Below are 16,014 nucleotides of genomic sequence, written 5' to 3' on the forward strand. Positions count from 1 at the left end.
TTCCGGTATTTGTATAATCGGGTTTGTACAATCGGATTTGCTGCTTACAACAAGTTTGTCCAGTGAAAGTTAAAAAAAGAAAAAGTTGATCCAGTGAATTGCAGTTGATAAAGTATCTTGAGTTAGGCATTGTGAACTCTTTTATTGAAAGATACCGAACATCTATATGCTTGAAAGATACCGAACGATGCAATGACTTCGATATTTTCATAACGAAACAGTATAAGGATTTATTTTTATAACTATAAAATTGGTATATGAAAAAAAAAACATTGGATCTGCCATAACCATACATCCTATCAGGTATGCCGTGGATCACATATCGAAAACCAATGAAAATACTTAGGCATAGACACAACTACCATAACTAGGGTTTGTAGTAGTCAACATGGCACTGTTTGGGAAAAAAAACTTGCACGCGTAGTCGGTGCGCTCGTGGGTTGCGTAATACGCGTTCATCACGTAAGACGCATGGCTTAATGGAGTATTGGGGTTGTAACAGGCTCCACCTTCTAGGATTGGTCTGCAATCAACTCCGTTAGCGCATGCAAACCCGAGGTTGTCTTCTAGCTGCCTGTCTTTCGACGTCGGAGAGGCCACGCACCATTGTGTGGCGCTTGCCAATGGAAGGTGGTGAATCATGATGGCGGATAGGAGGATAACAATGAGCGTCGAAAACGGTGACATCTTTGCAATCTCTTAGATATGATATTCAAAGAGATGTTTTAGATATTGATCTATGAGAGACGTATGGGCTATGTCTTTATATATATATAAAGAACCGAATCTATAAATTTAATATTTCCAAAATGAAAATAATATGTTTAATGTTAAGATATCAATTCCATTCGTTTTAGATGATTTGAATTAATTACCATTTAATTCATAAATATATTCTTCATTACTATATATTTCCTTTTAGAAACGCCTTGATAGCGTTCCAAAAAAAAAAAACGCCTTGATGAATGAATATACAAGAAATCTTTGAACATTCTTCTTCGCGTCTGTTACTTTTTTTTTTTGAACTTTTCTACAAAAAGATGGAGAATATATAGATGAAAATCGAAGCAAGTTTGAATAAAGAATTGAATTTATGTGTATGAAGGAAATCAAATCACTAGATGGTCAAAATATTTTAAATATTGTAGAAAAGATCTCTATAATTAGAAAATATCACAAAAACTTTGAAGGTTGGCGAAAACACCTCTTTGTAATCGAGAAAGCCAAAAACCAATTTGTGATGAACGTTACATGGCCAACGTTTTTTTTTGACTGAACAAGTCAACGTTAACGTACGTATCTTTATACTTATGGATATTTAAATACTAAACGTACGTGTATTTCTATCACTTTTTAGTTTAGCTGTTACATTTGCTTATTTATGCGGAGCAACAGCTCAATGCATTTGTGATGAACTTCGGGGGACATGACTCATTAGGATGAGTTTGTAATGGCAAACGAGTTGAGCCTACGTTTAGATGTTTGATAAAAAAAGATAACATGGTAAGAAGAAGTTGAATGAGATGTGGATCTTCGTTTGTCCAGACTTAAAAGTTTCTTGTAGTGCTGCCCTCAAAATATTATTAAAGTGTATCCTAGGAATCACATCATCAATCCACTTTCTCAACATAGTTCTGCTCTCTCTATAATTTCTGCCACCAGAATCAAATGATAAAGCATATTATCTTCAAATCAAGATTTTTTTCTTTCTGATCTTTGAAGACATACCCGCACTGACTTTTAATATCTGACATATAACTCATACCTAAAGCTCCCCTCAAATAAATAGCAAAGTATAATATTTTGATTATCCTAATAGAGTTTATCATCCAAAAAAAACATTAAGCATGCTAACGATTTATAAGAGGGTAATCAAAAGAAATGGATTTGACAACTTGATGAAGCTTTGGGTAGCTTAGTAAGAGCATTGATGATTTGCTTTGGTTTGAGGAGAACCGATGACAAACTGATGTTTGTTTTGTTTACCTCTGTGATAAGCCTAAGCTGATGAACATAGTCTTTGCCAGGAAACAAAGGCTGACCCGTCATGATTTCGCCCAGTATACAACCCACTGACCAAATATCTATAGCTGCGGTGTACTCTGAGCAGTTAAGAAGCAACTCAGGAGCTCTGTACCAACGCGTAACGACGTATTCAGTCATGAAGTCCGTGTCTGAAGTTGTTCTCGCAAGCCCAAAATCACCAATCTTTAGCTCGTGTTTGGAGTTAAGCAGCACGTTGCTTGGCCTTAGATCACGATGTAATATGTTGGCCAAGTGCACGTACTTGAGCCCTCTTAAGAGCTGGTACACAAAGAACTGAAAAAAGGAAGATATAAGTTAATAAAGATGAGATCATTCCCATAAGATCACAGATCAGACTTACGCGACACTGATCATGGCTTAAGGTTTGGTTAGAACGGAGGACACGTTGGAGATCAGTGTCCATTAACTCATAGACAATGTAGACATCGTTGAATATATCTCTTTGCGGTGGTCTTACAATATCCTTGATGGCTGTGACCTGAAGAATCAAACCAAAGCTTGTAGATCATATTGATTGGAGATTAAAAGCGAAAAAAAAACAGAGGAAACAGAGTATCCTCTGTTTTTTATCGTCCTTGAAGAAACTTAATAATGAGAAATGATGAGTAAGATATTACGTTCTCATGATCCATATGCCTGAGAAGCTTGATCTCACGTAGAGCTCTCTTAGCATCAATAATATTGTCGAAAGCATTACCAATCTTCTTAATAGCCACTTTCTCTCCAGTCACTGAGTTCACCGCAGCACTGAAACTCAAGAAGAGCCAAATGAAAGAACATTCAAAAAGAAGAAGGCGTTGATAATATTGTCGAAATTATTTGCTTTGGTTTGAGGAGAACCGACTAGCGAGTTTTCAGAGCGAAACGCGGCGTTTCACTCTGGTATTTTCAAGTAAAAATATAAAAGAAATTTGATTTCTAAGAAAAAAATGTGAGACGATAAGTTTGTATGATTGTGCATAGTTGAAATTAAATAAGTTTGTGATGTATTTATAATTGTTATATAGTTAAAAATTAAAAAAATATAATACTATATTTATATATAAAATTATTAAGTTTATATAACTACTAATAAAATTATTTGAATAGTGTTTCTTTATTTTGAGTATTTTAGTTTTTTTCAAAGCTATAGTTAAAAATATTTTATAAAAATTAATATTGGCGTATTAATTTAGAGTTTGAAATGATTTGATTTTACTACGTTTCAAACGATAAAATTTGAATTAAAAAATTTAATATAATATTATTAAATTATTATAGAATCTCACCCAAAACTATATATAAACAAAATTTTAACTAAGAAACTCTATTAAAAATCCCATTATCATTTGAAACAACTTAAAAGTTTATAAATTAAAATATTTTCAGTGACATTAGATATTTCATTATACTTTATAAAATATCACTGTCGATTTTAGATGAGTTTTGCAATTAAATGAGTTAAGTAAGGTGTATCAGGGACAAGACTACAGATGTTATCAAACGCGAGTGGAGTCTTCTCGCCTGGTGTACTTGTTACAGCCTTAGTTGGATCAAGTGATGCAGGAAAAACCGCATTGATAGAGATGTTCTTGCTGATCAAAAGTCAGATGGATATACTCATATACAAAAGGAGATCTCAAAATCTCTGGTTACCCAAAAGAAAAACAAACATTAGCTAGCTAGACTATATTGATGTGTTGAACAGAACGGCTGACATTTTTTTATGTTTTGCTTTTTTTTTTTTGTAAACTTTATGTTTTGCTTTTAAATATTTTTTAACTTTCAGGTATATATCCAAAGTGAATTTTATAACTCGAATAAGACTGATATATAATTATTTATAGATATTAGATTATATTACAAATTATAACTTAATTTAAAGTTTAAATTTTCAATCTTTACTCTTATAAAATATTAAGATAAAATCTAGAAAGATGAACCTAAGAATTCAAAAACTCAATATTTCCGATTCGAATCTGAGCGTAGACCTAATGTTTCCTCAATATTAATTTCCCAAACCCTCATTTTCAAAACTGAAACAGAAATAGAAATTGCTTGAAGAGCATTTATTATTTCCACCTTTAATTTAAAGTTTAATAAAAGTTTAAAACCATTAATAGAAAGTATATTCACCGCCTCTCATCTTTTCTTCAGTATTAATTTCCCTAGGCGAAGCAAATTCCAAAACCAGAAAACATACTAATAATACAAATTCATTGCATGCTTTAATTACCACTTACCAGAAAAGAAAACAAATAAAAATCATACTGTATTTCCGTTCCAAAAAAAAAAGTACACACACAAAAAAAACTTCTAGAAGAAAAAACGTATACAGAGTGAGAACAGGACAAACAAAGCTGGACAGGGTTTTATGTACCGTATAACTCCTTCATACCCTCGACTAAACAAACACAAAACAGTTTCAAAACCAAGGGTAATATCGTCATTAAATCAGCTTCAAATATTGTTGCCCCGGGGATCATGGACGCTTTATATTCAGCTTAACACATCTTAATCTAACTGAATCACTCAAAAGAAAACACACAAACGTTTTTCAAGGAGAGAAACAAACCTCTCTTTCTCTCTCTCAGATCGGAGAAGAAGAAGACGAAGAGAGCCATGGCGGCTGCGTGGAACGGGAGTGAGTATTTCGACATCGACGTTGAAACCGGTAGACAATCGTTCGCGCGGCCGTCGAACGCCGAGACTGTCGAGCAAGACGAGGAAGATCTGAGATGGGCCGCCGCGGGAAGGTTACCGTCGCAGAGGCAAGGGAGCCATCTAGCGGTTCTGCGTCGGTCGGAGACGCAGACGCAGACTTCTGGTTACGCAGACGGGAACGTCGTGCAGACGATCGACGTTAGGAAGCTTGATCGTTCTGATCGTGAGATGGTTGTTCGTCAGGCTCTTGCCACTAGCGATCAGGATAACTACAAGCTCCTCTCCGCTATTAAAGAACGTCTCGATAGGTTTTGTTTCTATTTTTATGTTTTTTTTTTGTTATTGGATGGATCTTTTATATAAATCTTGGTGGTGTTTATTAATTGTAGAGTTGGAATGGAAGTTCCTAAGATTGAAGTCCGGTTTGAGCATTTGAATGTTGAGGCTGATGTTCAAGCTGGTACGAGAGCTTTACCGACTTTGGTTAACGTTTCTCGTGATTTCATTGAGGTTTGTCTTTTTCTTTTTTTTTTGACTATCTTGTTCCACACGTTACCTGTTTCTAACATTGTATCTGTTGCAGCGTCTCTTAAGCAGCTTGAGGATAATGAAGACTAGAAAACACAAGCTTACGATATTGAAAGATATTAGTGGGATTATCAAACCTGGAAGGTGAATAAAATTAAATACAATGTTTAGATTTATTGTTATAACCATGTCACACAAGCACTAACTGTTTATATATATTTTTGCTGTTCTTGAAGGATGACTTTGCTGTTAGGACCACCCGGTTCGGGGAAGTCGACTTTACTTCTTGCTCTTGCAGGGAAGCTTGATAAAAGTTTGAAGGTTAGTTAATTAACCCGTGAAATTATCTACTATGCTCAAATATATATCACATGCATCTTATGTTTCATATCTCTTTTGTTAGTTTGTTATTCACATGTGTCTTGAGATTTATCTATTTACTAGATAGTCTAGATTCTCTCTGTTTCGGTACTTATTATAAAGTTTTTTTTCTTGAGCAGAAAACGGGTAACATCACTTACAACGGAGAGAATCTTGATGAGTTCCATGTTAAAAGGACTTCAGCATATATTAGTCAAACAGATAATCACATTGCTGAACTCACTGTTCGTGAAACGCTTGATTTTGCTGCGAGATGTCAGGGTGCAAGCGAAGGATTTGCAGGTTAGTATTTACCACTCACTTTACTATATTAACTTCTTCAAGTCAAATATCCTCCAATATTGTGTCATGTTTACACATTATAGGTTACATGAAAGATCTAACCCGGTTAGAGAAAGAGAGGGGTGTACATCCTTCTTCTGAGATTGATGCTTTTATGAAGGTCATCATCTTATTCCTCTTTATAACTTTCTTTTATTAGTTTATGATTTATAAGCCACAACCACCAACACTTTTTTTTTGTTATAGGCTGCTTCTGTCAGTGGTAGTAAGCATAGTGTTTCCACAGATTATGTGCTTAGAGTGCTTGGTCTTGATGTATGTTCCGATACAATGGTTGGTAATGACATGATGAGAGGTGTTTCAGGAGGTCAAAGGAAAAGAGTAACAACAGGTCGTCTCTTTTGACTTATCTATTCTCACTTTTATCCTTCAGCTCTGTTATGCTAACTTATAAATCTTTTTTTATTTTTAATTTTGCTAACTTATAAATCTTGATGCAGGGGAGATGACTGTTGGGCCAAGAAAAACGTTGTTCATGGATGAAATATCTACTGGTCTTGATAGCTCAACAACTTTCCAGATTGTGAAATGTGTCAGAAACTTTGTCCATCTAATGGATGGAACGGTTCTCATGGCACTTCTTCAGCCTGCGCCAGAAACATTTGATCTCTTTGACGATTTGATTCTTCTATCAGAAGGTTACATGGTGTATCAAGGTCCTCGACAAGATGTGGTTGGGTTTTTCGAGTCTCTAGGATTCCGTCTCCCACCACGTAAAGGTGTTGCAGATTTTCTCCAAGAGGTATCATACATCCTAACTCTTTTCTTTGGTTACATTCATGGCCGGATTTAAAAAATTTAAGGGATATAAATATTTCTTAAAAACATTAATAATAAAAAACACTTAGGAATCTATATACTATGTAAAAAATACCTCCAAATTCTTTGGAGGCCTATCGCTAATGTTTCAATTGGTTGTTGTGACAAGATCCGGTCCTGATTACAATGTCACATGGTACTCCAAAAATCTATTCTTATGTTTTATAATGCTCTTATGCATGCAGGTGACGTCCAAAAAGGATCAAGCTCAGTACTGGGCAGATCCTTCTAAGCCTTACCAGTTCATTCCTGTCTCAGACATAGCTGCTGCATTCCGCAACTCGAACTACGGTCATGCAGCAGATTCCAAGCTTGCAACACCATTTAACAAGTCATCTGCGGATCCTTCAGCTTTGTGCAGAACACAATTTGCAATATCAGGATGGGAGAACCTTAAAGTTTGCTTCGAACGAGAGATACTATTGATCAACCGGCACAGGTTTCTTTACACTTTTAGGACATGTCAGGTAATAATAATAATAAGTCTACTTAATTATTTTCATTGTATCTGTGTATAGCTTCTATGTTTCTGACATGGTAACATCTTGTATGAAGGTTGCATTTGTGGGATTTGTCACAGCCACGGTGTTTTTGAGAACAAGATTACACCCAACGAACGAAGCATATGGAAACGAGTATCTATCTTGCCTTTTCTTCGGCCTAGTACATATGATGTTCAATGGGTTCTCTGAGCTGCCTCTCATGATATCACGTCTCCCGGTTTTCTACAAGCAAAGGGATAACTCGTTTCATCCTGCTTGGTCCTGGTCTATTGCTAGCTGGATCTTGCGTGTGCCTTACTCTATCCTTGAAGCTGTTGTCTGGACTTGTGTGGTATACTACAGTGTGGGACTTGCTCCCTCAGCAGGCAGGTTGGTCAACTCTCTAGACATCCTTCTTTTTAATTTTTGGTTTCAATTGTCTGAAAATAGAAATTTTTTTTGTTCTTTTTTAGGTTTTTCCGGTACATGTTACTCCTCTTCTCGGTGCATCAAATGGCTCTCGGTTTGTTTCGTATGCTGGCTTCTGTAGCAAGGGACATGGTCATTGCTAATACATTCGGATCCGCATCAATCTTAGCAGTGTTCTTGCTTGGCGGATTCGTTATTCCAAAAGGTTCGTTTATTACTTACTTTTTACTTCATACTTTGATTCAAGTTGTTATACTAAAACCCTAAATATCATTTTTGTCAGATGATATTAAACCCTGGTGGACTTGGGGGTTTTGGATATCACCTTTATCATATGGGCAACGTGCCATTGCGGTCAATGAATTCACAGCCACGAGGTGGATGCAGGTGTGTTAAATAATCAAATATCTAAGTTAATAAATAATACTTATACAATGCTTAACTATATATACACTTCTCTTGCACATCAAGCAGCCATCGGCTATATCAAATACAACAATTGGACTTAACTTTCTCAAGCTACGAAGTTTCCCCTCAAATGACAACTGGTATTGGATTGGAGTTGGTGTACTCATTTGTTATGCACTTCTCTTCAACAACATCGTCACTCTCGCCTTGGCTTATCTTAACCGTGAGGCTCTTTCTATTATTAATTAATGACCCTTTCCTTGTATATACATCACCGTAGCAACATCGTGAAGCTTTGTTTTTTTTTTCTTACTATTACAGCTCTAAAAAAGGCTCGAGCAGTTGTTTTAGAAGATCTCAACGAAGAAACCCAAACTGATTCAGTATCAAATGCAAAACAAGGAAGAAGTGAGAAGAAAGGAATGATTCTTCCATTCAAACCATTAACAATGACTTTCCACAATGTTAACTATTATGTTGATATGCCAAAGGTTAATTATATTCACTTATGTATATAACAGTCCTCCTTATATATATGATGGTTAAATAATTATATTTTTTGAAAATGTCAGGAAATGCGTTCTCAAGGTGTACCAGAGACAAGACTACAGCTGTTATCAAACGTGAGTGGAGTCTTCTCGCCTGGTGTTCTCACAGCTTTAGTTGGATCAAGTGGTGCAGGAAAGACCACATTGATGGATGTTCTTGCTGGTCGAAAGACAGGTGGATATACCGAGGGAGATATCAGAATCTCTGGTTACCCGAAAGAACAACAAACATTTGCTAGAATCTCTGGATACGTTGAGCAGAACGATATACACTCTCCTCAAGTCACAGTTGAAGAGTCCCTTTGGTTCTCCGCTAGACTTCGTCTCCCTAAAGAGATCAGCAAAGAAAAAAAGAAAGTGAGTATGAATGAGACTTAACGCTAGCTCCCATTTGGATAGTTTTACTAATGATATGTTTTTGTTAGGAGTTTGTGGAAGAAGTTATGAGATTAGTGGAGCTTGATAGTCTGAGATATGCGCTAGTTGGTTTACCTGGTACAACAGGACTGTCTACAGAACAGAGGAAACGTCTAACAATTGCTGTTGAGTTAGTGGCGAATCCTTCCATAATTTTCATGGATGAACCAACGTCTGGACTTGATGCAAGAGCGGCTGCGATTGTGATGAGAACGGTTAGGAACACTGTTGACACTGGAAGGACAGTTGTTTGCACTATTCATCAACCCAGCATTGACATTTTTGAGGCTTTTGACGAGGTTTTGCCCTAAAGCCTTTCTTGGAGCGCACGAAATGTTATCAACTGATGATCTTAACGTTTATTCTTTTTTGCTTACAGCTGCTTCTAATGAAACGAGGGGGACAGGTTATATATGGTGGAAAATTAGGCGAACACTCGCATGTTATGGTAGACTACTTTCAGGTAACTTGTCTTGCCCCTTCTCTACATACTTGCTTATCACCCAAGAAAGCTTTTATTTCAAAAACCTAAACTTTTCTACAGGGTATTAACGGAGTCCCTGGGATCTCAAGTGGTTACAACCCAGCAACTTGGATGCTTGAAGTAACTACGCCTGCTTTGGAGGAGAAATTTAGCATGGATTTTGCTGATTTATATAAGAAATCTGAACAGTTTAGGTAACTAACCACAACTCATTTTCAATCTCTTTTAACAAATCAATATAGTAAACTGATATCTATACCCTATACAGAGAAGTGGAGGCAAACATCAAGCAACTCAGTGTTCCACCAGAAGGCTCAGAGCCAATAAAGTTCGATTCAATATACTCACAAAACCAACTCTCTCAGTTTCTACTCTGCCTCTGGAAACAGAACCTTGTCTACTGGAGAAGTCCAGAGTACAACCTCGTGAGACTGATCTTCACAACGGTCGCCGCCGTTATACTCGGCACGGTCTTCTGGGACATTGGTTCCAAGAGAGATTCCACGCAAGATTTGATCACTGTGATGGGAGCTCTTTACTCTGCTTGCCTGTTTCTTGGAGTCAGTAACGCCTCGTCAGTACAACCAATCGTGTCGATCGAAAGAACGGTTTTCTACAGAGAGAAAGCTGCGGGAATGTATGGTCCAATCCCCTATGCAGCTGCTCAGGGGCTTGTGGAGATACCTTACATTCTCGCCCAAACCATTCTCTACGGTGTCATCACATACTTCACCATTGGTTTTGAGAGAACTTTGAGTAAGTTTGTGCTCTACTTGGTGTTCATGTTCCTCACTTTCACCTACTTCACCTTCTACGGCATGATGGCCGTTGGTCTCACCCCGAATCAGCACTTAGCTGCTGTGATCTCCTCTGCGTTTTACTCTCTTTGGAACCTCCTATCTGGTTTCCTCGTCCAAAAGCCTGTAAGTGTACCAGTCTATGAAAGTGAAAGAATGTTAGTTTAGATGGAGAGATCATGACTAATCAGTTGTTGTTTGTTTGTTGTTCAGTTGATTCCAGTGTGGTGGATATGGTTCTATTACATATGTCCAGTGGCGTGGACACTTCAAGGTATAATCCTCTCGCAGCTTGGTGACGTGGAGAGCATCATCAAGGAGCCAATGTTCAATGGAACGGTCAAGCAGTTCATTGAACAGTACTTTGGGTTCAAACCAGACATGATAGGTGTGTCTGCTGCCGTTCTTGTCGGATTTTGCGCTCTCTTCTTCTCTGGATTCGCACTTTCAGTCAGGTTCCTCAATTTCCAGAGAAGATAAGAAGACAGACAAAAGAACAAAGGATATTGACGACTCTTTCTTATGTTCATCATCACTCACTTGACAAACTTTTTCATATTTTGGGCTCTTCTCACATTTTAGTTAGGTTTCTTTTCTATTTTACCACAGAGATTTAGAGTTAGAATTGTTGACATTGACGTAAAAATAAACCAAAAATATATATAAAGAATCTGTTTTGCTCTGTTTAGGATTTTCTTTGGTTTTGTAATTTTTTTTTTTTGTTTTGTTGTTTTCTTAGGGGGTAAAGAGAATGCTCTGTCATCTTACTTACTCCACAATAAATTGTTTATATATATAAGTAAAAGCGATATGCCATGGTTTCTTGCCTTGTTTTTTCGTATTTATCTATGCTCTTGAATCAACCTAACCTCAGACCTCGCAAGAAAGACAAACCTCACATCAGCTTTACTGATATAGACTTTGCTAAACTTGCTCAAACCATCAAATGATGAAAATCACCTGGTCCGGTGTGCTTGAGCTTGAAGTTTTCATCAGCAAACTAGAGCAGCCTCTTTGCCGTCGATCTCTACATCGAAGTAAACCCCAAAATCACAAGTAAAAAACATAGATACCCCTGTCCTCAAAAACATGTTATTAAGACACACTAGCCGTTAGACTAAAACAAGGATTGCGTTTGACTTTCCTGAACTACAGATTTAGCGGGCAGTGATTACAATCTGTCGGAACTAAAAGGAAAGCACGGTTTTGGATCTGGATCACTGTGGTTTAGCTACATTCAGTGTCGGATCAATAACGAAACGTTAAGCAGATCGAGAGTGGTTGTTGTTTTTTGATGACCCCAATTAACAAGATGCTAACAGACGCCCGAGTGTTTATTGGGCTTCGAATGGGCTTTTTAATGTGATGTAAGTGTTTTATCCGCAATAGGCAATACAATTCTTTTGTAGAATTTAACAACAAAATTACACTGATAATTTCTCTGATACTATTATCATGAAACAGAAATCATTTCGGTTATCAGTAAAGACAGAGAAGATACAAGCAAGTATTTTTACACTGAAGGTGAGAGAGTGATACTTGATTTTACTCCAGACTCTAGATGCCGTATGATCCGTAAAAATTAGTTTCATTGATGTCAGAGCTATTATTCTTATTTGATTTTTCATTTTATTTTACGACCTACACAAAAAGTATTAATATTATTGTTATTTGGCCAAATGTACATACTAAAAGTTCAATTTTTAATGGAAAAGAAGAAACTAAAACTAAATACAAAAATCTTTGTAGATATATGGCAGACATGCGCATCAAAAAGGCTTTTAATATATTTGGGCCATAAAGTATTGTCCATTACTTAAAAAAGCGACAACTCCGTGACACATTATTGTTGTGCTGGGACCCGAAAACAGCGTGCATTTTGTCGACTCTCCCAGTCTTAACTTTTTCTTTTGTTGTCCCAACAAAAAGTTTGTAAGACCTTTTTGATTGCAACTAGAAAACATAAAAGAAAACCAACAAAAACTTTTACGATTTGAAATGTAAATACATTTAATTAAAAAAAAGTTTCATGAGTACATTTATAACTTAAAAACAACAAGAAATAAGTAGAGAACAAAGTACTGTTTTATTCCTAAATAGAGCTAGGAAGAAAGGTTAATTGATTTTGGTTTTGTCAGAAGCATAAACGTAGAGATCTGGATCTGTCTCGTAGAAGACAATATCACCAGTGTCACTGACATAATGATCTTTCTTAATACTTGCCACCAAACTTTCCACCAAGTGGATCGGTATTGCTCCTGACGTCTTTGGTTCTCTGTAGTATCTACCCAACACATGTTTAGCTGCTTTCGTCTGTCACATATCATTAATTAAGATCACTGATTTAGTAATTAATCACCCTTTAATCTAAATCAAATGAAACTAGAGAGAGAGAGAGATCACTCACGGCTTCGACCAAGTGATAGTGAGGGATTTGTGGGAAAAGATGATGGATCACGTGAGTTCCAATATCGTGATGAATGTTGTTGAAGATCCCGTAATCTCTATCAACAGTTGTTAATCCTCCACGTAAATAACTCCATTCCTATTATTGTACACAAAACATCAAATTTTCAGATTAATCAATACTAGTGTACATTTTATTGCTTTTTATAAATAATGTTTTATCTAATTTACCTTGCCTCTGTACCAAGGCAACTTATCATCGTGGCCATGATGATGCAAGTACGTGACAGCGTCCAACCACATCACAAAGATCTGAAAGTTTTCCAAAACTTTATGTTAAAAACAAAGTATGTTAGAAATGATATAGATAATGAAATATATGAAACTTACGATGTAAGGAACACCATAGACTTTGAGAACTGTGACTGGACCAACGAGGAAGGATAGATAAAGAAGAGTGGCCAACATGATCGACCAGCAAGTAGTTGAAGTTGCAATAAGCTTTCTCTCGCTTGGAGCAAATAAACTACTGTATGGGTTATAATGTGACCCTTCTTTACCAGGACTTCTGTACCACTGTACTCAACCCCCAACAAAAATTAATTTTTGTATAGTTTAATATTCAAAATCCAAGAATCAAATTGTAATTATAATTAGGAAGAAAAATTAGGAATTAGGATTTACCAGATAGAGAGGGTAAGCGAGCATGGGGAGAGGGACAGTGTATCTGAGCATCCGTGTACTGTGGGACAAATTCTTGTATAATTTTTCTGGCAACTGAAATGCAAAATTAAGATTAAAATGTTAATTAATATTTAACACTGTCGTTATACATGCATATTAATTTTTTGCATGTGGTGTGTTTATAAGTTTTTTCTTTATATTAGTTCGAAGAAAACTCCAAAACTGAAAAATAGTACTAAGAAAAGTAAACGAATTTCGAGGATAATCATTTTATGCCAATGACTCGAATATAAGTGGTCCTTTGTTTGATCAATAAAAAAGTGGTTCGTTGTTAAAGTTAACTACAATACTATAAACGACAAATATGACAAGTGGTCGTCCTAGCCTCAAACTGGAAAAATATTAATTAAAATAAATACATAGAATCGAATCCTAAGAAAATTAAAATGAAAGAATTTCAAAAAAGGAAAAAAATGAGAGAGGGAAAAGATTACCGGAACCCAAGACTCGTCGTTTTCAACATGGCCATGGTTCTGGTGGTGTGTCCGATGGCTTATTCTCCTGCAACCGCCCCAATTATAAAATAAATATTATTTTGTTTTTCAGTAAAAATGAAATTGAAATTGTCAATAACATGTCATTTTCGAGGCCCATGCTAGGAAATCTCACTCGTTTAATTATTTGTTTTTTGAGCAAATGTATCTAAGAAAATGATGCATGTTCATAGACATTTCAAGCTGATGTATCCATTTCACAATGAAATAAGACATTAATAGAAAAATAAATAAATCCAATTCTAATTATTATACTATGAAGCTACATTAATTTATTAAGGACAAGTTATATGATACTTCATCTGTTTCGTAATAAGTTTCATTCTGAGCTCATTTTCTAGTTACACAAAAAGTGTCACTTTACAATTCCAATGCAAATTATACTAACTTTCAGCTGAAAATTAATTGGAAACTGCATTGATTTTATAAATAATTATATTTATCTAAAATACTATTGGTCAAATATGTATAATTAATTACAACTTACTTATATTTCAACAACTTTCTTAATTTATGTGAAAAATGTCACAACGACACTCTTTAAGAAACGGAGAGAGTAATAGCTAATTCGAGCATAAATAGGCCCATAGCATTAAATAAAAGTTTGGATTTTTTTCTCGGACGCTAAAGATTTTGATGCTTTTAGTCACATGCATTATTTAAGTATGAAAAGAATTTAAATATATTAGTATTTTTCAGTTATCAGATTACAGTTTGCTAACATACACCAAGAATGACGAGGGAAATGTATGAAATACGAGAACAAGGATTAATTTACATGAAAAAAAGAACTTAGAATAAATGACTTACCAACCATGGTATGGAACTAGGATGAAGGAATGGAGAATATGACCAACCGCAGTATTCAGAAGAGGAATGTCTGAGAAGCTTCCATGTCCACTGTCATTATTCAATTAAATTTTACATCAAAAATAATTCTCATTTATTGCACTACAAAAATTAAACTGTACTCAATTCAAACGTTTCAACAAGGTAAAGAAAACAGAATATGACGTGTCACATGACTATATTTCGGAAATACTTTAATTGGAACAACACACAATAATTAAAACTAAAAGAAACAGTATACAGTAATTATATTGTTTTCTTGCTTAAATACAGTAATTATATTGTTAAAGAAAAACAATAAACTGTGTTTTATTGAAAATTTCAAACGTAGATCCATAACGTGCGGAAACAACAATAATAGTAGGAAAGAAAAAGATGTTTTGCTAGGAGTGTTACAACAGATGAATGATGAAAAAGGAAAAAAAAACTTAGATCCACTTTTGCTTTTAAAATAATTAAAACTGAAAAAAAAGTAAACCTGAAAAGAATCAAATCTTGAAGTTAGTGAAAAAATAATATCGAACGTGCGGTCAAGAAATCAAGACAATGAAAAAAAACTAAAAAAAGATAAAAAGATAAATAAAATTACCAGTCGTGGCCGAGTACGAAGATAGCCCAGAAAAGGGTTCCTTGGGCGGCCCAATAAAGAGGCCAGAAGAACCAGCTATCAAAATACACGGCGGCGACGGCCAGAGCCAAGACGGCGAAAATGTCTCTCGCGACGTAGCTCATGGATCTCAAAGGACTCTTTATCCAACAATGCTTAGGAATGGCGGCCCTTATATCTCCGATCTTAAACGGTGGTTGTGCGCTCGGATCAAACCTTTCTTCCTTGGAATGTCCGTTCACATTGCTACGCTGGTCCATAGCGACAACCATCGCCTGAGAAAGAGAGAGAGGGAGAGAGCTTTGAGGGGATGTTTCTCTCTCTAAAACTAAAACTGTGTGGCCCTCTGAGTGAAATGTGGTAAAGAAAGGGTCTGATGGACTTTGGGGCTTGTGTGGTTTGTTTATATAAAGGGAGGAAGATGTGTAGCCGAGACATTGAGAAAGACACCAAACTGTTTTCATTTTTTCTTTTAACTTTTAAACATTTATTTATTTATTTGAAGAATAAAATGTGTATTTTTGCGTTTAATGTACTTTGTTACATGGTTCATTTCGATGAAAACTAAGTTCTAGAAATTTGTTGCTAAA

General features: G+C 35.8%; 4 protein-coding genes across 5 annotated transcripts; 1 reads left to right on the forward strand and 3 right to left on the reverse strand.

The window, feature by feature from the left end:
* Window positions 1–342: 342 nt before the first annotated feature.
* LOC108850876 (glucan endo-1,3-beta-D-glucosidase) lies at window positions 343–687 on the reverse strand. Its single transcript, XM_018624335.2, has one exon. The coding sequence runs from the start codon at window positions 685–687 to the stop codon at window positions 343–345; it is 345 nt and encodes a 114-aa protein (XP_018479837.2).
* A 1,046-nt stretch (window positions 688–1,733) lies between these two features.
* On the reverse strand, window positions 1,734–2,788 carry LOC130510730 (mitogen-activated protein kinase 12-like). Its single transcript, XM_057007323.1, has 3 exons — window positions 2,664–2,788; window positions 2,387–2,524; window positions 1,734–2,319 (listed from the first exon to the last, which is right to left on the reverse strand). The coding sequence occupies exons 1-3, from the start codon at window positions 2,676–2,678 to the stop codon at window positions 1,873–1,875; spliced, it is 600 nt and encodes a 199-aa protein (XP_056863303.1). The 5' UTR covers window positions 2,679–2,788; the 3' UTR covers window positions 1,734–1,872.
* A 1,773-nt stretch (window positions 2,789–4,561) lies between these two features.
* Window positions 4,562–11,004, forward strand: LOC108849771 (ABC transporter G family member 31). Of its 2 annotated transcripts, none has more exons than XM_057009945.1 (20): window positions 4,562–4,997; window positions 5,079–5,199; window positions 5,273–5,361; window positions 5,454–5,538; window positions 5,718–5,880; window positions 5,964–6,040; window positions 6,127–6,271; window positions 6,381–6,682; window positions 6,945–7,226; window positions 7,315–7,631; window positions 7,715–7,875; window positions 7,954–8,057; window positions 8,145–8,301; window positions 8,400–8,569; window positions 8,651–8,983; window positions 9,055–9,342; window positions 9,423–9,506; window positions 9,588–9,721; window positions 9,796–10,450; window positions 10,538–11,004. In XM_057009945.1, exons 1-20 carry the CDS (start codon window positions 4,648–4,650, stop codon window positions 10,802–10,804), a joined length of 4,284 nt encoding a protein of 1,427 aa, XP_056865925.1. In that variant the 5' UTR covers window positions 4,562–4,647; the 3' UTR covers window positions 10,805–11,004. The 2 variants fall into 2 exon arrangements, with proteins under 2 accessions (XP_056865925.1, XP_018478877.2); XM_018623375.2 differs by having other exon boundaries at window positions 4,563–4,997; window positions 9,052–9,342.
* Window positions 11,005–12,292: 1,288 nt separating this feature from the next.
* LOC108848571 (acyl-lipid omega-3 desaturase (cytochrome b5), endoplasmic reticulum) lies at window positions 12,293–15,805 on the reverse strand. Its single transcript, XM_057009371.1, has 8 exons — window positions 15,407–15,805; window positions 14,779–14,868; window positions 13,909–13,975; window positions 13,415–13,507; window positions 13,121–13,306; window positions 12,962–13,042; window positions 12,732–12,869; window positions 12,293–12,637 (listed from the first exon to the last, which is right to left on the reverse strand). Exons 1-8 carry the CDS (start codon window positions 15,694–15,696, stop codon window positions 12,440–12,442), a joined length of 1,143 nt encoding a protein of 380 aa, XP_056865351.1. The 5' UTR covers window positions 15,697–15,805; the 3' UTR covers window positions 12,293–12,439.
* Window positions 15,806–16,014: the final 209 nt, after the last annotated feature.

This window comes from Raphanus sativus, chromosome 4 (assembly GCF_000801105.2).
Source record: "Raphanus sativus cultivar WK10039 chromosome 4, ASM80110v3, whole genome shotgun sequence".
In the NCBI taxonomy this organism is placed as follows: Eukaryota; Viridiplantae; Streptophyta; class Magnoliopsida; order Brassicales; family Brassicaceae; genus Raphanus; species Raphanus sativus.

Coding starts and splice junctions, on each gene's coding strand:
- LOC108849771 (XM_018623375.2), top strand. CDS start 4,648: ATGGCGGCTGCGTGGAACGGGAGTGAGTATTTCGACATCGACGTTGAA. Junction 4,998..5,078: donor ATTAAAGAACGTCTCGATAG/GTTTTGTTTCTA, acceptor TATTAATTGTAG/AGTTGGAATGGAAGTTCCTA. Junction 8,570..8,650: donor ATTATGTTGATATGCCAAAG/GTTAATTATATT, acceptor TGAAAATGTCAG/GAAATGCGTTCTCAAGGTGT.
- LOC108850876 (XM_018624335.2), bottom strand. CDS start 687: ATGTCACCGTTTTCGACGCTCATTGTTATCCTCCTATCCGCCATCATG.
- LOC108848571 (XM_057009371.1), bottom strand. CDS start 15,696: ATGGTTGTCGCTATGGACCAGCGTAGCAATGTGAACGGACATTCCAAG. Junction 13,307..13,414: donor TCGCTTACCCTCTCTATCTG/GTAAATCCTAAT, acceptor GGTTGAGTACAG/TGGTACAGAAGTCCTGGTAA. Junction 12,870..12,961: donor TGCCTTGGTACAGAGGCAAG/GTAAATTAGATA, acceptor GTACAATAATAG/GAATGGAGTTATTTACGTGG.
- LOC130510730 (XM_057007323.1), bottom strand. Junction 2,320..2,386: donor TAAGCCATGATCAGTGTCGC/GTAAGTCTGATC, acceptor TCCTTTTTTCAG/TTCTTTGTGTACCAGCTCTT.